Source organism: Symphalangus syndactylus, chromosome 18 (genome assembly GCF_028878055.3).
Source record: "Symphalangus syndactylus isolate Jambi chromosome 18, NHGRI_mSymSyn1-v2.1_pri, whole genome shotgun sequence".
NCBI classification, from domain to species: domain Eukaryota; kingdom Metazoa; phylum Chordata; class Mammalia; order Primates; family Hylobatidae; genus Symphalangus; species Symphalangus syndactylus.
The window spans coordinates 63,052,119-63,073,149 of NC_072440.2; the positions used below are offsets into that span (position 1 = coordinate 63,052,119).

The window sequence follows — 21,031 nt, forward strand, 5'->3', positions numbered from 1 at the left end:
TTGGGGTGGGATGCTGGAGGTTAGGACTGGCATGAAGATATGTCATATGAAAGTACTAGTGTGAGTGGTAGAAAATTCTTTCATAGGAGATATATGAGCTGATCATAATGGAATCAGGGATATGATGTTCGAATTCATAAAAAAAGGCTTGTTAAAATGAGAGTTTGGGTGATGAAATTTGTGGTATAGAGTTCTGGTATATATATGTTATGCAGTGCTCCTAGGAAGACAATAGTGATTACGGGATTTATTATTTATTTATTTTTTGCCCTAGGGCAAAGGTGACTTTTATTTCCTGTCTTAGGGAAGGAGGGGGAGGGGAGCTCTCCCAGGCACATCAACCTAAGGAAGGGGTGGTTGAGCCCCCAGCGAGGGGCTGGAAGAGCTGATCATTTGGAAGAAAGGGTTCGTTCTTGTCCACTTCCTGGCCCTCAGCTGCAGGGTGTGCTGGCAGGGGTCACTCCCCTTGGGGCAGCTGCTCCTGCATCAGCAGAGGCACAAGGAGGTGCCTACTGGTGTTCACAAAGAGGGGGCAGGTGCCCTGAGTGAGGGAGAGAGGGCTGGGATGACCGGCCCCACACCAACACCTGCCCAGTATGATCACTTTCATAAGGCCTGGCTGGTGGGACTCCTCTGGGAAGGGCCTGAGGGGTCCCTTGGCAGTGCTCCATGCGATGGCTGGTGCTTTAAATGTCCATCTCAAACTGTGCTTCTTCACCGCCCGCCCTGCTTATCTTCTGGACTATTGCTCAGGTGGCTCTGGCTGGCTTCCATTGGGGGGATCATCACTGGCAGGGCTGGTGACCCCGGGAATGCTGGGCAGATCCCTTGGGCGTGTGTTGGTCACGGGTAAGTTTCGACACTCCATCAGGAATTTCCAGTGGTAGATGATCCTGGTGCCTCCCGGGGTGGTGCTGAAGACCATGCCGCCGGGGGTCGCGCTATATTCCCCGCGCGGGTGGGAGCTGCTTGCCTTCGCCGAGCACCACCTGGCAAGTGGCGGAGATGGCCCAGCTTGGGGTCTGCTGCAGCTGCTGTCCCCAGACATGGTCTCCTGTGCGCTGCACCCGCGAACCTCTTGCGGCATTCAGGGCATTTATTATAATGATATTTATATAGTCTGCTATAAAGAACAGGGCAAATGGCCTGCAGCATATTCAACGTTAAAGCCCGAGACTAATTCTGACTCCCCCTCTGTTAGGTCTAAAGAGGCTCGGTTAGTTTCTGCTAGTGTGGAAATAAATCATATTATGGCCAGAGGTCATGATGGTAGGAGCAGCCCGAGAAATTCTTCTGTTCCAGTGAGTATATACAAATTAAATGAAGCACTTAATTAATAGGACCTATAGGAGGATAATAGCTAGAGTGACTTCATATGAGATTATTTGGGCCACTGTACGTAGTGCACTGATTAGTGCATATTTCAAATTAGATGCTCATCCTGATCATAGGATAGAGTAGACAGCTAGGCTTGATGTGGCTAATATAAACAGGAGGCCTAGTTAAGATTAACTAGAGAGTGGGGTATGGGGAGAGGGATTCATATGAGGAAGGCAATAGATAGAGCTAGAGTTGGAACAGTAATGTCTGGGGGGTGTATTTTTATACATTATTGTACATTATACAACAATATGTTAAAAGTTTTATTGCATCTGCGACTTTTATTGCCGAGTGCCCCCGACTTCCTGGTGGTGGTGTCCCCACTGCTCCCGAAGCTCCCAGGTTCCTGTGTCTCTTTCTCCCAATTCCTTTCTAGTCATAGTTCAGGCTCGATTCACCTGTGGATACTCCGTCTCTACTTCTAGAATCCTCCAGGGATAATTCTCATTGCCTCTTCCTCATTCTGGACCCTGCAAAGCCCCTTTCGTCAGGCTCTGCAATCAAAGTCCGCCCCTGGGAATTCCCAGGCATAATCCCTTCTCAGACAGGGTGCCTGTGAGGTGGTGCCACGGGACACAGACACACGTGAGAGGGGGAGAGTAGGGTCACGGCTGCCACACCTTTGCCACGGGCCTCTGCCAGCCTACTCCTGGGCCTCCTTACAGTCCTTGCTGCTGTGAGAATTGCAGGCTTCCTGGCCTTACGACAACACAAAGGGAAACAAGAGGTTCCAGAATGCAGGGTCCTGGGCCCAGATCGGAGAGGGCACAGGGCCAGGGACTCTGGCCAGACATAGGCCCAGGTCTGTGGCTGGCCGGCTGTGGCTGTGGGGCCCGGCATGTGTCTCAGCATGGCCCTGGAGCTCTACATGGACCTGCTGTCAGCACCCTGCCGTGCCGTCTACATCTTCTCCAAGAAGCATGACATCCGGTTCAACTTTCAGTTTGTGGATCTGCTGAAAGGTCAGCTCCCACTGCTGCCTGGCAGGCCTGGTCCTGGGGGGAGGCAGGGCCACACAGATTGGGGCTTTTCTTTTTTTCTTGTTTTCTGATGGAGTCTCGCTCTGTTGCCCAGGCTGGAGTGCAGTGGTGCTATCTTGGCTCACTGCAACCTCCGCTGGGTTCAAGTGCGTCTCCTGCCTCAGCCTCCAGAGTAGTTGGGATTAGACGTGCCCGCCACCACGCCTAGCTAATTTTTTGTATTTATAACAGGGGTTTCACCATGTTGGCCAGGCTGGTCTCAAACTCCTGACCTCAAGTGATCTGCCCACCTCAGCCTCCAGGGTGCTGGGATTACAGGTGTGAGCCACCGCACCCAGCCTGATAGGGGCGTTTCTGAGGAGCAGAGACAGAGACAAGGGAATCACCCCAGAGGTCCGCAGGGAAGGAAAAGTTGCCACAGGGCTTGTAGGCTGCGTCCCTGTCTAGCCTACCTTAGCCACTCCCCACTAATGACAGTCCCCACGCCAGAGATGAACAGGCTTTTCGAGGAGACGGGGGAAGGAACAGCAGCTGGGACTCCCTGGGCTCCCACCAGGCACCCTGGCTTCCTTGTGGGATTCTAGGACCTTGTGAACTTAGCACCTGCCCGCCAGGTTGGCAAAGGGGGCGAAAGTGCACAGTCCGTCTATACCATCCTCCCCAGTGTTCAGAAAGGCTCAGGGCTCCACTGATCCCGAGTGAGGGTCAGAGGGATGGGCTCCAACTCCATCCTGAGCACAGAAGGACTCCAAAAGCTCAGCCTGCAAAAGCAGAAGCCTCTAGAACACAGAGGAAGAGACAGGGAAGCTGTGGAAATGAACGGGGTGCGAGTGGAGCTCCCAGAAATGTTTCCAACTGGAGGCAGCTGGTCCAGGAAGAGTTTCAGTTCCTGCCCCCACATCAGGTTCCCTGTTCAGGTTCAGATGACCCCGATTGTGTCTGAGAGGCTTCCCTTTGGATGTCCAGCTGTGTGCTGGGCCTGGCTTCCTTAAAGAGGGGACAGAGTGAGGGCGATGGGATTGCGGATGGGACTCAGGCCCTCAGGGCTTCGGGTGATTCAAAGGCTGTGTTTTCAGATCCAGCTTTTGGGGTGGGCACTGGAGGCCTCCAGCTTCTGGGCAAAAGGGTCGTCCTGGTCCTGGGACACAGGTAGGAGGCACGGGAGTCACCAAACCTAGGGTGGAGCAGGCTGGGAGCCAGCAGTTCTGACCCCAGTCCGGTTCTGCAACTGCCTTGCCCTGTGACCTGGGGTGAGCCGCCATGTCCCTCCGGGCCTCAGTTCTCTCTTCTTGAGAAAATAGAGATGGAGGCGTTTGTGTCTCTGGGAGTCTCAGTTCTCTTTCCCCTGGAGTCCCACAGCCTCAGACCTTCCCTGCCCCTCCCAGGTCACCACCACAGCAAAGAATACATTGACATCAACCCACTCAAGAAGGTGCCCAGCCTCAAAGATGGGAAATTTATCTTAAGTGAAAGGTAAGTCTTCCCCAGGGCCCTTGCACCATCTGTCTCTGCTCCTCCTGGGAGGCTCAGTGCGAGCATTTGTCTGTTTTGCCATGGAAAATCTCACACGTACACTAAAGGAGAGTGAATACTAACTAATGAGGGGCATGAGGAACCCCACAAACCCATCGCCCAGCTCTGACTGTTGCCAACTTGGGGTGCATTTTACATCATTTCTATTCCCCTGCCTCCCAGACACCCCATCATTCCAGTCATAAATGTTTAGGGGCCAGCACTTTGGGAGGCTGAAGTGGGTGGACGGCCTGAACTCAGGAGTTCAAGACCAGCCTAGCCTGGACAACATACCAAAACTCCATCTCTACAAAAAATACAAAAATTAGCCAGCATGGTGGTCTGCACCTGTAGTCCCAGCTACTCAGAAGGCTGAGGTGGAGGGATTGCTGGAGCCCGGGAGGCAAAGGTTGCAGTGAGCAAAGATTGAGCTATCGCACTTCAGCCTGGGCAACAGAGTGAGACCCCATCTCAAAAATAAAAATAAGTAAGTAAATAAATCAATAAATGTTTAGGAACATACCTCTTAGAGATAAGCGTTCTTTAAAAAAAAAAAAAAAGCAACAGGCTGGGCACAGTGGCTCATGCCTCTAATCCCAGCACTTTGAGAAGTTGACGCGGGAGGATCGCTTGAGGCCAGGAGTTTAGAACTGCAGTGAACTCTGATTGTGCCACTGCACTCCAGCCTGGGCTAGGATAGAGCGTAGCGTCACTACGATACCATTAAGACACCTCATAAAATTAACAGTAATTCCTGGATTTCATCTAATATGTGGCTCCTGTTCAAAACTCTCTGATTATCTCCTAAATATTTTCTTGGCAGTTTGTTTGAATCAGGATCCAAAGAAGTTCTGAGTCTTGCAGCCAGTTGCTGTCTCTCCTGCCACTTTTTAATCGATAGCTCTCTCCATGCCCTGACCTTTTTACCTTGGCATGGTTGCTGTTGGTGATAATAAAGGAGCCCTTGTCCTGCGGAGGTTCCCACACCAGCCATCAATCAGCAAGGCCTAGGACATCCCCTCCGAAGCATGTCTCCCCTCCGTCCCCTTCCCTCTGTCCCCATGGCCTCCACCATTCCCAGACACCACAACATTCCCGATAGTTGCTGGCACCCCTGTTGTCCATTCTGCCCCCTCGGGCTCACCCTCCATCCAGCACCAGAGAGATGGATCCTTTCATGCCCTGGCTTATATAATGCCTAATCTTAAGGATTAAGTCCATAACCTCCCTGCATCTCCAGGGGCTACCCTCTGTGGCCTCCACAGTGTCTCTGGCTGCCTCACCACTCCCCAGTCACCCCCACCCTTCTTCCAGTTGCACCCCCCTACTCTCCTTTCTTCAAATTCGTCTTGCTCCCTTTACCCCGTATTTCAGCATGTGTTTTTCTTTGTTGGTTTTTTGAGACAGAGTCTTGCTCTGTGGCCCAGGCTGGAGTGCAGTGGCACAATCTTGGCTCACTACAACCTCTGCCTCCCAGGTTCAAGTGACTCCCATGCCTCAGCCTCCCAAGTAGCTGGGATTACAGGTGTGTGCCACCACAACTAGCTAATTTTTGTATTTTCATTTTAGTAGAGACAGGGTTTCACCATGTTGGCCAGGCTGGTCTCCAACTCCTGGCCTGAGGGATCTGCCCCCCTTGGCCTCCCAGAAGGTCGGGATTACATGTGTGAGCCATCGTGCCTGCCCTGTTTTTGTTTTTGAAAAAGGATCTTGCTCTTTCACCCAAGCTGGAGTGCAGTGGTGTGATCTTGGCTCACTGCAGCCTCAAATTCTTGGGCTCAACTGATCCTTCCGCCTCAGCATCCCAATTCAACACGTGTTGTTCCCCTTGCTGGCCTACTCTTTGTTACACCACCAGCCCCCAACTCCTACTCACCCTGCAGGGCTCCTTCCCAGCCCTTACTGACTGTCAGACAGCTCTGGTGAAGGCCTTTCTTGTGGTCATTTGGGCTCCTCTTTGCTCTGGAAGCCCCAGCAGTTGGGCCCAGGCCACACCAGGGTGGTTGATGTAGTGGCACTCAGGAAAGCAAGGGCAGTGCCCTGACTGGCCCCTTCTGCAGTGTGGCCATCCTTTACTACCTGTGCCGCAAGTACAGCGCACCATCACACTGGTACCCCCCAGACCTGCACACACGTGCCCGTGTGGAAGAGTTCATGGCTTGGCAACACATGGCCTTTCATCTGCCCATGAAGAAGATAGTCTGGCTCAAGGTGAGCAGGGTCTCTTCCGGGGCTTGGGGACAAGGGGACAAGGGCACAAGGGAGTCAGGAAGGCTGGAGGCCAGTTCTGGCCCTGCTGACTGCCGGTGAACTCAAGTAAGTCTCCCTCCCTCTCTGGGCCTCATTTGCTCAGCTCCTTCTCCTGCCTGCCTTACAGAGCTGTCAGGATTGTGGACTGAAACAATGGGCATGAAAGATTCTTATTAGGGCGAGGGGAAGGGCATACAGAAGGGGCTGATATGACTCACCCAGGACAGGATTCGAGGCATTTCATTCTGAACTAGAGAATCTCAGCATCAAAAGGCCTGTAGAAGGCCAGGTACGGTGGCTCACAACTGTAATCCCAGTACTTTGGGAGGCCAAGGCGGGCGGATCACTTGAGGTCAGGAGTTCAAGACCTACTTGTCCAACATTGTGAAACACCATCTCTACTAAACATACAAAATTATTAGCTGGGTGTGGTGATGGGCACCTGTAATCCCAGCTACTCAGGAGGCTGAGGCAGGAGAATTGCTTGAACCCAGGAGGTGGAGTTGGCAGTGAGCCAAGATTGTGCCACTGTACTCCAGACTGGGCAACAGAGTGAGACTCCATCTCCCATCTCAAAAAACAAAAACAAAAAAGAGTAAAGGCCTATAGAAAATTGGAAGATGACAAATAACCAGTACGTGTGTCTCTACTTCGAATTCTATGCCTGTGACAGGCATCACTAATCAATCACAGGATTTATGCCTGCTGAGCTCCCCAAATCCTTGTGAACACATGGTTCCCGGCAACTTCCACCAATCAGAACTGCTAAAAGAGGTGAAATTGCTTTATATCCTGGGAAGTGTTCAATATCTATCCAGCAGACAAGAGTACAGAGACCTGGCAGGGCAGGTGGCCCTGGAGTGCAGCCTCCTCTTCCCTCCTCTTCCCAACCCTGGCCAGTTGCTGATCCCAAAGATAACAGGGGAGGAAGTTTCAGCTGAGAAGATGGAGCATACAGTGGAAGAGGTGAAGAACAGCCTGCAGCTCTTCGAGGAGTATTTTCTGCAGCATAAGATGTTCATCACCGGGGACCAAATCTCACTGGCTGACTTGGTGGCCGTGGTGGAGATGATGCAGGTGTGGGGTGGGTTGGAGGAGGGTTAGACCCTGGGCAGAGGTAGGACTCCTCTGTGACCAATGGGGCCATCACTTGAGGATAGGCTGGTGAGGCGGGAAAGGCAGGCAGAGCTGCCATGGGGGCTGTGGGAACCAGGTCTGGGGGCCTGGACTCAATCTGGGGGCAACAGGAAGCACAGAATATTATGAATCAGGAAGGATCACAGTTCTCCACACTTGACAAAGATTCTTCGATGTGGGAGGAGCTGGAGGGTGAGCCTGGGATAGAGAAGAACACTGCATTTCCTGCCCAATCCACCAGCCTCCCAGATACCTCCTCCTCTTGCTGGACTCTCCAGGAAATGTTCACTGGCTTCCTGGGTGTCCTTCTGGCCCTGCCTCTTTCCCAGAGCTCCAGACAGACAGCTATGGAGGACAGCTCTCCTGGCTGGGTCTGAGGGGCATCCACTGTGCATTTGGAGGCACACCTGAGTGTGGGGCATTTATGTGGCCTCTACATGCAGGGGAGGGTGACCAGTTCTGCTTCTCAAGACACTGGCCAGGGTCTAAACTGGCCATCCTGCACACCAGCTAGGGCACTGCACACTGACCAAAGAGACTAATTTGCATATCAGCCAGAGATATGCCCGGGAGGAGGCACCTGGGGTCCCGGAGTATTGACCAGAAAATGCAGTGTTCTTTTCCTTATCCCAGAGATCTCTGGCTGATATGAAAATTAGTGTCTTCGGTCTGTTTGCAGGGCAGATCAGCACCAGTAAAAATCATTCTGGCCTGCCCCAAGGGTCCAGCCATATGCTTCGTCCCCACCCCTTATATTTCACCCACACCCACCCCTTCTTGGGCTTCCCAAAGATCTTGAGTGCAAACCAAACTACAGGTAGACTGTCTTAGTGAGCCAGCCAAACTGCAGAATAGACTGCCCGCCAGGTCTCCCATCCTAGCCCCTGAGCTTGATCACAGTGGGAGGCTAAACATGGAGGAAAAAACCTGAGTTCTCTCCCTCATCCACATATACACACCTGGGATAAGGGGTTTCCCTGCAAGAAGGCAGGATTCATGCGAGGTCGCAGGCTGGAGAAGTGGGAGGTGCCTGGGCCAGGAGCCCTCTTAGCATGGTTCAGAAGGCTTGGAGCAAGAAGACCAGTGACTAAGGACTCTGAGGGATTCTGGATCCTCCATCCCCACCTACATCTATTACATAGTCTGTGACCCCTTGCTCAGGCCTTGGGGGTCAGTAGCTTAATTCTTTGCATAGGTAGATGTTGGGGGCATGGGCCTGAGGCTGTGGGAGAGGACCCAGGTGGGGCTGGTCCCCAGGCTGACCACATCTTCCTCTTTGTCTATCCACAGCCCATGGCAGCCAACTATAATGTCTTCCTCAACAGCTCCAAGCTAGCTGCGTGGCGTATGCGGGTGGAGCTGAATATCGGCTCTGGCCTCTTTAGGGAGGCCCATGACCGCCTAATGCAGTCGGCCGACTGGGACTTTTCAACATTGGATCCAATGGTCAAGGAGAATATTTCTGAGTTGCTGAAGAAGAGCAAGTGACCCTAGGCGCAGCCCGTCGTGCAGGGCCTGGCTGGCTTAGCAATCTGAGCCACCTTCCTTAAAGGAAATGCTAAAAAAAACAAAAAAAAAACAAAAAAAAACTTTTCTTTGCCTAATAAAGAACTGGAACAACCATCACAGCTGCTGAGCAGCAGACAGTTGGCATATGCATAGGGTCTGATGTGGGAGTGGGTGGTGGTTACAGATCCTTCCAGTTTCCAAAAAGAATTTTAAAAGTAAAGGGTTAAATATGGTTACATTGTGAGTAATAATAGTTGGTGACTTCAATACCCCACTTTCAGTAATAGAAAAACTACATAAGACCATCAAGGAAATAGGGGACTTGAAAAGCACAATTAACCAATCACACACACTAGACATGAACAGAACGTTCCACCCGAGAGGAGCAGAATAAGCATTCTTCTAAAGAGCACATGGAATATTCTCCAGTATAGAGCATATATTTGGTCCTAAGTCTCAAATTTAAGATGATTGAAATCATACAAAGTATGTTCTCTGGACACAGTGGAATAAAGTTAAAAATCAAGAACAGAAGGAAAACTAGAAAATTCACAAGCACATAGAAATTAAACAGCACACTCTTAAACAACCAGTGGGTCAAAGACGAAATCACAAGGGAAATTAAAAAGTATCTTGAACGAATAAAAATGAAAACACAACATGCCCAAATTTATAGGATGCAGCAGAAGCAGTGCTAAGAGCAAAATTTATAGCTGTAAACACGTAAGTTAAAGAAGAATGATCTTGAATCAATAACCTAACTTTACACCTTAAGGAACTAGAAAAATAAGAGCAAACTAAACCCAACACCAGTAGAAAACAGGAAGTAATAAGGATTAGAATGGAGATAAATGAAATAGAAAAGCAATAAAATCAATAAAACCAAAAATTGGATCTTTGCAAAGATCAACGAAATTGGCAAACCTATACTTAGAATAGCCAAGTGGAAAATAATAAGGGTCAAATTATTCGCCAAAAAAGAAAGTGTAGGCTGGGTGCAGTGGCTCACACCTGTAATCCCAGCACTTTGGAAAGCAGAGGTAGAAGGATCACTTGAGGCCAGGAGATTGAGACCAGCCTGGGTAACACAATGAGACTTTTTTCTAAAAAATATATTTTTTAAAAAAATTAGCTAGGTGTGGTGGTACACGCCTGTAGTCTTAGCTAACTGGGTGGCTGAGGTGGGAGGATCACTCGAGTCCAAGAGTTCAAGGTTACACTGAGCTGTGATTGCACCACTGCACTCCAGCCTGAGCAACATAGAAAAACCTTATCTCAAAAAACAAACAAAAACAAAAATGAAAAAATGAAATGGAAGCCGAAAGAAAGAAAATGGAGACATCACATTGGTCATAGAGAAATACAAAAGTTTAGAAAGAAATACTATGAATAATTATATGTGAACAATTTAGACAACCTAGATGAAGTGGGAAAATTTTAGAAACACACAATCTGCCAAAACTGACTTAAGAAGAAAGATAAAATTTTAATAGACCGGTAACAAATAAAGAGATTAAAATATTAATTATTTTTAAAAATTCCACAAAGAAAAGCCCAGGACCAGATGGCTTCACTGGTGAATTCAACCAAAAGCTTGAAGAACTAACATAAAGCCTTCACAAACTCTTCCAAAAAATAGAACAGGAAGAAATATTTCTCAACTCATACTATGAGGCCAGAATTACTCTGATACCAAAGACAGAAAAAGATATTACAAGAAAATAAAGTTACAAAGCAACATCCTTATAAATATAGATGTTAAAATCCTCAGCAAGGCCGGGCGCGGTGGCTCACACTTGTAATCCCAGCACTTTGGGAGGCCGAGGCAGGCGGATCACGAGGTCAGGAGATCGAGACCACGGTGAAACCCCGTCTCTACTAAAAATACAAAAAAAAACTAGCCGGGCGAGGTGGCGGGCGCCTGTAGTCCCAGCTACTTGGAGAGGTTGAGGCAGGAGAATGGCGTGAACCTGGGAGGCGGAGCTTGCAGTGAGCCGAGATTGCGCCACTGCACTCCAGCCTGGGCGACAAAGCGAGACTCCGTCTCAAAAAAAAAAAAAAAAAATCCTCAGCAAAATATTAGCAAAGCAAATCCAGCAGCATATTAAAAGGATCATACACCTTGACCAGATAGGATTTATCCCAGGAGTACAAATGCGGTTCAACATACAAAAATCAATCAATGTAGCATATCACGTTAATAGAAAGTCACATGATCATCCTAATGCAGAGAAGGCATTTGACAAAATCTAACATCCTTTTACGATAAAATTACTCAGCAGATGAAGACGAGAAAGGAACTTCCTCAACTTGACAAAAAGCATCTATGAGAAACCTATAACTAACACCATACTTCATTCATTGTGAAAGATCGAGCGTTTGCCCCCTAAGATCAGGAACAGGACAAGAATGATTCATTCACACTACTTCTACTTATTAGGGCAATTAGGCTGTGTGACCCTGGGCAGTTACCTAACCTCTCTGAGCCTCACATCCCTCCTCTGCATCATGGGGATAGTGAAAATGCCCCAGAAAATGGCTGAAGAGTGTTCAGGGCATGTCTTCTCCCCCCGCCATGTCCCCCCAGTGTGGCTATCTTGCTGTATATGAGCTGCATGTACACAAAGCACCTGACCACTGGTACCTCCAGGACTTGCAGGCCCGCGCCCGTGGGGATGAGTACCTGTCATGGCAGCACATGGCCCTGCAGAGTAGCTGCTGCTGGGCCATGTGGCAGAAGGCGAGCCATGGAGGGCAGGGACACCTCCTGGGATGCCCAAGGGATGGTGCTTTCACTTTACAAAATCCTGTTTAGACCTGAGACCAAATCCTGGAATGCCAGAGACTGCCTAATTCACCCAACTTGTTTCATAGGAGGGCAACCAAGGACCAGAGCCAAGGAAGGACTCCCCTAATGTGCCTTAATTCCACAGCTACCACCTGCACACTTACACTCACACACTCTTCGACACACAGCCATGCACACTCACACACACATCCACCCACGTCCACACACAGTCACACGATTTATCACATTCACACATATACACCCACACACACAATCATAACATTTACACACAGTCACACAGTTAACTCATATACACACATATACACCCACATAATCACACAATTCACTCATATTCAACAAAGTCACACAACTCACTCACATTGACACACATACACACCAACCCCACACACAATTCACATACACACACACATATACACACACATACACACACATATACACACACATACACAACCACACCATTCACTGACTGTTTAATACAAAGTCATCACACAGTTCACTCACACACACACACGTAGACCTCACACACAGAGGCACACAATTCACACCAACAAAATCACACAGTTCACTCATTCACACACACCCACATACACAAATTCACACTGCTCAGTCACATTTACACACCATTCAAATTCACACACATATACACCTATGTACACACAGTTCACTCACATCACACACATATACACCCACACATAAACACAATCACACAATTCACTCACGTTCACACAGTTCACTGGCATTCACACACATACACACGCACCACACACAGGCAATTCAGTCACATGGCCAAAAGCCAGTCCTCACCTTGCTACAGTTCCCTTCCCAGTTGTCACCTCAGCCTTTGGCCCTCAGTGTCCCCTTCCCATGCCTGGACTGCTGGAGAGCCCTGAACACACCCCATCTCCATGCCTCCAGCACTAGCCCAAGCCCTTCCCTCTGCCAAGAGCACTAAGTGGAACTCAAGGTCACTTCTAGGGACCCTTCCCTGCCCCTCCTCCTGCCAGGTGACCTGAGGATCCTGCTGGCCCTGCCTGACAATGATGCACACCATGGTTAGCTCAGCTGAGGTCGCTCTCCCAGACTTACTGCCACCTACACAGCCACTGGGACTGACTGTTTATTCTTTATTTCATGTACTTTATTGGAGTGTCTGTTGAAAGCAAAACCATCCAATAAGGAACAATCCCAAGGCAGCCAGCATGGATCAAGAAGGCACAGGCTGTGGCCGCCATCCCCAGTGCCTGATGGGGAGAGGGGGTGGTAATAGAAAAGGCCAGGACAGCAGGCCAGAGTGTCCCCCAAAGTATGAGAAATCACTGGAAGAGAGAGCCAGAATGGGACCTAAGACAGAAGCCACCACCAGGCACCCTTAAGGCAGGACAGTTGCAATGGTTACTTGGAATACTTCCAGCTAGGAGTGGTGTTGCCGGAAGTCAGGGACCCCAAACAGAGGGACCAGCTGAAGCCATGACAGAAGAACGTGGATTGTGATGATTTTATGAACATTTATTAGTTCCCCAAATTAATACTTTTATAATTTCTTATGCCTGTCTTTACTGCAATCTCTAAACATGAATTGTAAAGATTTCATGGACACTTATCACTTCCCCAATCAATACCCTTGTGATTTCCTATGCCTGTCTTTACTTTAATCTCTTAATCCTGTCAGCCGAGGAGGATGTATGTCACCTCAGGACCCTGTAATAATTGCATTAACTGCACAAATGGTACAGCATGTGTGTTTGAGCCATATGAAATCTGAGCACCTTGAAAAAAGAACAGGATAACAGCAATTGTTCAGGGAATAAGAGAGATAACCTTAAACTCTGACCACCGGTGAACCGGGCAGAACAGAGCCATATTTCTCTTCTTTCAAAAGCAAATGGGAGAAATACCGCTGAATTCTTTTTCTCAGCATGGAACGTCCCTGAGAAAGAGAATATGCAGATGGAGGTATCGGCATATAAACAGCCCCCCTGGGCGTGGCCTGTCTCTTATGGTCGAGACTGCAGAGATGAAATAGACTCCAGTCTCCCATAGTGCTCCCAGGCTTATTAGGAAGAGGAAATTCCCGCCTAATAAATTTTGGTCAGACCAGTTGATCTCAAAACCCTGTCTCCTGATAAGATGTTATCAATGACAATGGTGCCCGAAACTTCATTAGCAATTTTGATTTCACCTCGGTCCTGTGGTCCTGTGATCTCTCCCTGCCTCCACTTGCCTTGTGATATTCTATTACCCTGTTAAGTACTTGATATCTGTCACCCACACCTATTAGCATACTCCCTCCTCTTTTGAAAATCCCTAATAAAAACTTCCTGGTTTTTGTGGCTTGTGGGGCATCACGGATCCTACCAATGTGTGATGTCTCCCCCGGACACCCAGATTTAAAATTTCTCTCTTTTGTACTTTGTCCCTTTATTTCTCAAGCCGGCCGATGCTTAGGAAAAATAGAAAAGAACCTATGTGATTATCGGGGCAGGTCCCCTGATACAGTGGCACATGGTGGGCACAGGGCAGGCATGGGAAATGGGGGGCCCCAAGGCCACAAGACATGTGGGCAAGTAGCCCAGAGCGTGTATGGAACATCCTGTTTATTGGTCGGCAGTGTCTACTGTCACATTTGAGAACTGCATCCACAGCCACATGGCCTCCTGAGAAGACCTCAAGGCAAACTGGGGAACACTGCCCTTCTTGGAAGGTGATGCTAGGGGGGATGGACAACACCTTTCTTGGAGGTTTGAATTCCTCAGGGCCCCTCCAGCATCTTGGTCTTCCTAATTCCTCCCTTGATCCCCCAGCCCTAGGGGTAGTAGCTTCTTGCAGTGTTTACCTCCGTGTTAATCTGGATTCTCTCTGTCTTTGGAGTTCTCTACTGCCTGGTTACCAATTCTTGATATCAAGTTCTCTCTGTTAAAATAATTGTGGTGGGGTCCATCCCATGGATATACAGCGAGGTCTGTGTGACAATGTATAATCTTACTATTTGCTGTTATTACAAAACTGTCCTAGAAGACATGAATGCTTGTTAAAAGAAATCTTTTAAGTTTCCTAGACTTCAAAGACCGTTGCTATGCCCTGCGAAACATCATCTATATCCTTTAATAGTTTGCAATTCGAATTGGTTACTTACTTAATATTTTGTTGCCCTGGTGATACAATTATGTTGACTTGTTATTGTGAGGTTACTTTGGTTAACCATGATGAGGATTACTAGCACATACTTTTACTCCATATGTATAATACAACGATGTAGTAAAACCAGTAACTCTTGGTTCTCTATTCAAAGTGTTTGGAATTTTTATTCTATTTAAAACACTGATGATATTTGCCAATTTTTGAGTGTTCTTCATGTTATTGATTTGTAGGAGCTCTTTATATATTGCAGATTTAGTCTCTTACTGGTTATGTATGCTGCACCTGAGGAGTAGCAGCACTGCCAACGACACTGAGTGTCTCGTCTGTGCAAAGCTTCACATAAAGCTGGAGACAAGGGACTGGGGCAAGAGGGAAAGATGAAAAGGGGGAAGTAAGTAACAGAATGAATCCTTGTTGCTCATCTCCTGGCCCCCATCCCAGACCCTTCAGGGGATCCTGGCAATTCGAAGCAGCATAGCCGGATAGGCCTCTGGTGAGGGTGTTGGGAGGGTTTTCTTGGCCGCCTGTTCCAGGATGCTGAAGATGATGCTGTGGGCCTCCTGGCATAGCTCAGCACCCAGGAAAGCCTCCACTCGTCCACGCCATGCTGCCAGTCGTGGCCGTCCCTCAAACAGTTCATAGCCGAGAGCCACCAGCTGTAGGGACAAGGATGAAAAAGTTGTGGGGATACAACTTTCCCAGTTGTCACTGCCGACCTGAATGCTGGAACCATGGGCAGAAGTATCAGAGACATGGTCCATTCCCCAGCCCCTAAGTGAATGGATCACAGGGGCCCAGGCAGTATGTTCAGCCTTAGAGCCCAAGAGCAGCCGGGGTGAGACCCCACACCCAGGCAAGAGGCAGAAGTTCAGGGTTCTGGCCCCAGATCATCCAGAGACGTGCTCTGTGACTCCAGGCAAAGTCCTGGCTTTCTCCAGGCCTCAGTGTTTCTGTCTGCCTCATGGGTGTGACATGAAGAGGGACTCTGCCCACAGGCTGAGCTCACACCTGCATCAGCTCCTCCAGCGCCATGAGATCAGCCAGCGTCACCTGCTGACCAGCAAGGAAGGGCCTGTCCCCCAGGAACTTGTCCTCCAGCCATTGCAGGGCCTGGTCTATGGCAGTCCTGTTGCGTTCCACCTTCTCCTTGGGCACCTGGACCCCAATGAGTGGCCCCAACACCTGATGGGGGCAGACAGTGGGTCAGTCTGTGGCCCCTGCCTACTGCCAACTACTCTCTGATGGCCAACCACTCTCCAGATGGCTCTCCTCACCTGGACCCACAGGGGTATACCAAAGGTGCCACGGATGCAGTCAGCATGCCAGCCCAGGTACTCATGAACACGGGCACGAGCCTGCAGGTCAGATGGATACCAGTGGTCCGGCGTCTGGTACTTACAGCTCAGGTAAATCAGGATGGCCGAGCTGGGAACGAATGGGCAGTGGCTATAAGGACACTGGCACCAGGCCTTTATCCCCAGCTGCTCCCATCAGCCAGTGGGGCCCGGGGGCTTCTCTGCATTTGAAGGACTGCCCTCCAGCCTCGCCCTCCATCTCCAGCTCCCTGACACCACCCCCTCCTCCTCCGAGTCTCCTCCTGTCTTTGTTGCCTTGGGCACCGACTCTTGGCTGGACCTTCTGCTTTGCACTTTGAGAACCTCATCTCTGTGATATGCCAGCAGCTGCCCTATGAGGTAGAGACTCCTGTTAGCCCTTTAGCACAAGAGAAAACTCAAGGTCAGAATGGTCAAGTGACTTGTCTGAGGCGGTGCAGCTCAGAATAGGCTCCCTGGACCCCTGGAACCCTGCATGGGGCTGGCACACAGTGGATGCTCCGTGGAGTCCCTTGCATGTCCACGTGCTTGGGTCAGGGATCACGAGGGGAGGAATGTCTTTGGTCCTCCTCTGACAGGCCCCCAGCCATCACTTCTGCAGCCACCTGACCTCTTGTCCTTTTCCTGCCCAGCAGCTGGACCTCACCACGAGCTGTGCCCTTGGGCCATGGCATTGGCCTCTAGGCCCGGCCAGGGCAGATTGGGGTAGTCTGCGACAAGTCACTAGAGGCTCTTTTCAGCTTGCATTTGTTGAACCTACTCTGTGCAACGGTGGAAACGTGTTCCCTTGTCTTCTCTTCTAATACCCTTCAGTCTGGGAGTGGAGAGTCCCTGGGGCTCAGAAAAGGCTGAAGATGAGAGGTGCAGGGACATGTTCTGTCAGCCCCTGCTCATCCGGGACACACCCCAAGCTGTACCTTCTCCCCAGATCCCTCTCCTTTCTTTCTTTCTTTCTTTCTTTTTTTTTTTTTTTGAGAAGGAGTCTCCCTCTGTCGCCCAGGCTGGAGTGCAGTGGCGCTAGCTCACTGCAAGCTCCACCTCCTGGGTTCACGCCATTCTCCTGCCTCAGCCTCCCGAGTAGCTGGGACTGCAGGCGCCAGCCACCACGCCCGGCTAGTTTTTTTTGTGTTTTTTTGGTATTTTTAGTAAAGACGGTGTTTCACCATGTAGGCCAGGATGGTCTCGGTCTCCTGACCTCGTGATCCGCCCGCCTTGGCCTCTCAAAGTTCTGGGATTACAGGCGTCAGCCACCGCGCCCGGCCAGATCCCTCGACTTTCCCCTCCCTCGCTGCCCCATGGGGTACGGGAGGGCCAGTGGGGCCCGGGGCCAGTGGGGAGAGCCAGGGTCACATGGGCTCCGGATGCGGGAGGGGAGAGGGAAGGAGGGCACCTTTCTGTCAAGATGAAATCACCATCCTTGAGCGTCGGCAGTTTCCCCAGGCTGTTGATCTGCAAGAACTCCTTGCTCTTGTGCTGCCCTGAAGAGGAAGAAGTCAGAAAAGGTCTTCAGAGTAAAAACGCTGCACCTCTACACCCTCCCTGCCCCTCCCCAAGCGGAGCCCCACAGCCCTGAGAAACAGCAAGGTCTGGGACCAGAGGGCTAGATCAGCGCCACTCCCTGGGTGGGCCTCCCTGCCCTGCCACATTTCGGGGCAGCTGGGGGGCTTTGGTGGGTGGGGCCAGGTGCAGCAGGTGGATGAAGAGAAGTTTTCTAACCAGGACTCTGGTGGGCCAGGGGACGGGAGGCAAACTGGGGTGGCTCATCTCTTCCCATCTCTTAATTCTCACAACAGCATGTCCTACTTCCCAAGGTCTTCTGGGCTTTGTGAATTTATATGCGTGCATTCCACGCAAGAACTCTGTAAACTCCATTCAGTATTTTCTTTCCACCCCTACAGAGCAGAAGGTAACGTTATCCTCCTTTTCAGAAGGCAAGCTAAGGTTCAGAGAAGGCTGTGATCCCTCCAAGGCCACTCAGTCGACAGCATTCTCTGGTGGCAGACGCTGCAGGAGGAGGTGAGGGGGCTGTGAGGGCGGCGAGACGCTCAGGGCAGAGCAGGGCGAGGGGCCTGCGGGTGCACTCGGTTTGTGGACACACGGGGAAACGGGCTGGGCCCACCTTTGATAAGATCCACGGTGCGCAGCTCTAAGGGGATGCCATTCTTCTTGGCGAAGATGTAGACCGCGCGGCTGGGCTGGGACACCAGGTCCAGAAACAGCTCTAGGCCCATGGCGGGGGCAGCAAGGACAGCGGGGATGGCAGTGAAGGCGCTGAGGGCGGTGTGGGCAGCAGCTGTGGCAGGTTCCGGGCGCGCCGGGAAATAGGGGCTCAGGCCCCACCCCCTGGGGACAGCACCCAATTGGAGCGCACCACCCCCGGACCCGCCTCGCCCCTTCGGTTTCTGTCCAGTCCTGCTCGGCCAAGACTCCACCACCAGGTCCGTGCGCCCCTACAGGCAGGGCGGTCGCTATGAACCCACAGCTAGGAGGGTGGAGTTGGAGCTGGGGGCCCTCGACTGGGAGGGAGGACGCGGATGCAGGGGGCCGACTGCAAGGGGAAGGGGAACGAGCTGGACAGGGAGAAGCAGGTCTGCTTTTCGGGATCCCGGTGCCAGGGACCCTGCCCGGTTCCAGGCGTCGCCCCGACCCAGAAACGACTGGGCCGCGCCGTCCTGGAAAGGCCCCAGCGCACGGACATCTGAGGGTTCGTTCAGAGCTCTGTTTCTCGGCGCTGCCTGGCGGCGGAAGGGAGGGAGGGAATGGGATCCTCTAAAAGGGATCTTAGAGTTTCACCCAGCGGGATGTGACACTTGCAGGTGTCCCAGACTGGTGGGAACCTTGACTGGAAGGCTGGGGTTAAGGATGAACTTTCTACCGCCCAGACTGTCCCCTGCAGAGCAGCTGCTGACAGACAGCGGGAGCTCTCCCTTCGTGCACAGGATGGGGGCAGGGAGCCCACAGCCGCAGGGTGCAGGAATGACTGCGCGGGAATCTCCTTTCTTCTTCGTGAATCCCAGCCCTGGCATCTCACCAGGGGGCACAGTGACGGTCCAGGGCTGGGCCCGGGACTCTAGTTGAGTCTTTCAGAGTATCCCATCCCTCTGGCCAGTGGCCCAAGAGAGTGAACCAGAATGCTTCCTTGGGAGTTTTGAAATTGGAACTGGAGAGAGGAGCTCCCTGTGGGGAGGTAAATGGGAGCTGGGGCCACCTGTAGTGACATTTCCTGAGTTCAAGGAGTAGACGAGTCTGAAAGAGAAAAGCTGACTCAGAGAAAGGGAGTGATAGCCGGGCGTGGTGGCCCACACCTGCAATCCCAGCTACTCTCATGGGATCTGTTTCTCTGATGTCTGGGTGTGAAAGGACTTTCTAAGCCTCAGAACAGTGGGAGAACTCAACAAAGAAAAAACCAATACATATACAAGGATACTTTGTGGAAGAAAAAATGGATTAAACTTAAGCAAAAAACTGGGAAGGATCTTGGTAAAAGATATGTCAGAAGGAAGTAATGTTCTTTAAGATGTTCTTAGAAACCCATCGGACAGGTGGGGTGTGGTGGTTCAGCCTGTAATCCCTGAACTTTGGGAGGCAGAGGTGGGCAGATCAGTTGGGGTCAGGAGCTTGAGACCAGCCTGGGCAACACGGTGAAACCCCGTCTCTACTAAAAATACAAAAATTAGCTGGGTGCGGTGGCACACTCGGGAGGCTGAGACAGGAGAATCACTTGAACTTTGGAGGCAGAGGTTGCAGTGAGCTGAGATCACACCACTGCACTCCAGCCGGGCCACTGAGCGAGACTGTCTCAAAACAAACAAACGAACAAACGAAAAGAAGAGAAACTCATGAGACGAAGAGACAGGAAAAAAATGAGCAAAGGAAATCAGCAGAGGTTTCACTGAAGGACAAAGAGAAATGGTCAATACATGGATGAAAACATGTTTAACTTCAGTAATAATCAAGTAAGCACACACCAACACAACATGCACATACTGTTTTTATTTATCAAAGGTGCACGTTTTTGAAATGAGTACTCCTAATTAATATGTACAGAGCACTTACCCAGTGCCCAGCACGGGGGTGGCACCCTGTGTGTGAGAGAGCATGAAACAGGTAGACACGCGCCCTGCTGAAAGTAAGGGACCGCCTCTCTGGAGGATCCACTGGGCAATAAGGAGGTTTCCACACCTTAACTGTGTCTGCCTTGACCTCTGGGGCCTGGGAGCAGAGCCCCCTCCAGCTGGTGGGGAAGGAAGCGTGGTGTGTTTGAGGACAGAATGGAGAGAAGCTGAGTAGAGCGAGTGTAGACTCTTCCTATCCAAAGTGTGGTCAGTGGACTGGGAGTATCAGTGTCACCAGGAGCTTGTTGGAAATGCAGAGGCTCAGGCCCCACTTGACCTTACCAATTGAGAGCACAAACTGTAACCAGATTCCAGGGAGGATTCATACACACATTCCCATTTGATAAGTGGGGGGTAGTAGGAGGTGAGGTGAAATGTGGGGAGGGGATGGCTACTGCACTGGAGAAGGCTGGCTTTGTGTTGAGGCCTTTCTCATGAGGGCAGTGGGGAGCCATGGAAGGCTTTATGCCAGGGAGGGTATGGGCAGATTGAGAATGCAGAAAGATCCCACTGGTTGCCTTGTGTGAAGACCCAGGGAGAAGGGGAGGCTGTCCCTGTTTGAGTAGGAGATGAGGGCTACTGGCGGCTGTAAGTGGAAAGAAGTGAGCAGAGGTGAGCAGAAATCCCAAGGACTGGTGGTGATAGGATGAGGGTGGGAACCAGGATGGGCTTTGGGCAGACCCTGACCCCTCTCTCTGCCTGTAGGCCCACCAGATAATAATCCCTGTGTTCCTGGGTGAGTCAGTGCCACCAGAGATGTTGGCGGCCACTTTTGCTGAGCTGGACGGATGCCTGCAGCTGCCTGAGGACAAGTTCCTGCGGGACCAGGCCTTCCTTACTGGGTCCCGTATCTCTGTGGCTGACTTG

General features: G+C 50.8%; 2 protein-coding genes and 1 pseudogene across 4 annotated transcripts; 1 reads left to right on the forward strand and 2 right to left on the reverse strand.

Moving 5' to 3' along the window:
• Nucleotides 1–686: 686 nt before the first annotated feature.
• Nucleotides 687–1,048, reverse strand: LOC129468582 (eukaryotic translation initiation factor 4E-binding protein 1-like; annotated as a pseudogene).
• A 1,085-nt stretch (nucleotides 1,049–2,133) lies between these two features.
• Nucleotides 2,134–8,885, forward strand: LOC129468579 (glutathione S-transferase theta-4). 2 transcript variants are annotated; one of them, XM_055254333.2, is made up of 5 exons: nucleotides 2,134–2,342; nucleotides 3,746–3,833; nucleotides 5,933–6,083; nucleotides 7,023–7,199; nucleotides 8,550–8,885. In XM_055254333.2, exons 1-5 carry the CDS (start codon nucleotides 2,219–2,221, stop codon nucleotides 8,745–8,747), a joined length of 738 nt encoding a protein of 245 aa, XP_055110308.2. In that variant the 5' UTR covers nucleotides 2,134–2,218; the 3' UTR covers nucleotides 8,748–8,885. The 2 variants fall into 2 exon arrangements, with proteins under 2 accessions (XP_055110308.2, XP_063479531.1); XM_063623461.1 differs by lacking the exon at nucleotides 5,933–6,083 and having other exon boundaries at nucleotides 2,150–2,342; nucleotides 6,941–7,199; nucleotides 8,550–8,819.
• A 5,967-nt stretch (nucleotides 8,886–14,852) lies between these two features.
• On the reverse strand, nucleotides 14,853–18,300 carry GSTT2B (glutathione S-transferase theta 2B). Of its 2 annotated transcripts, none has more exons than XM_055254332.2 (5): nucleotides 18,169–18,300; nucleotides 17,440–17,527; nucleotides 15,990–16,140; nucleotides 15,766–15,897; nucleotides 14,853–15,371 (listed from the first exon to the last, which is right to left on the reverse strand). In XM_055254332.2, the coding sequence occupies exons 1-5, from the start codon at nucleotides 18,278–18,280 to the stop codon at nucleotides 15,162–15,164; spliced, it is 693 nt and encodes a 230-aa protein (XP_055110307.1). In that variant the 5' UTR covers nucleotides 18,281–18,300; the 3' UTR covers nucleotides 14,853–15,161. The 2 variants fall into 2 exon arrangements, with proteins under 2 accessions (XP_055110307.1, XP_055110306.2); XM_055254331.2 differs by having other exon boundaries at nucleotides 15,724–15,897.
• Between the last annotated feature and the right edge of the window lie 2,731 nt (nucleotides 18,301–21,031).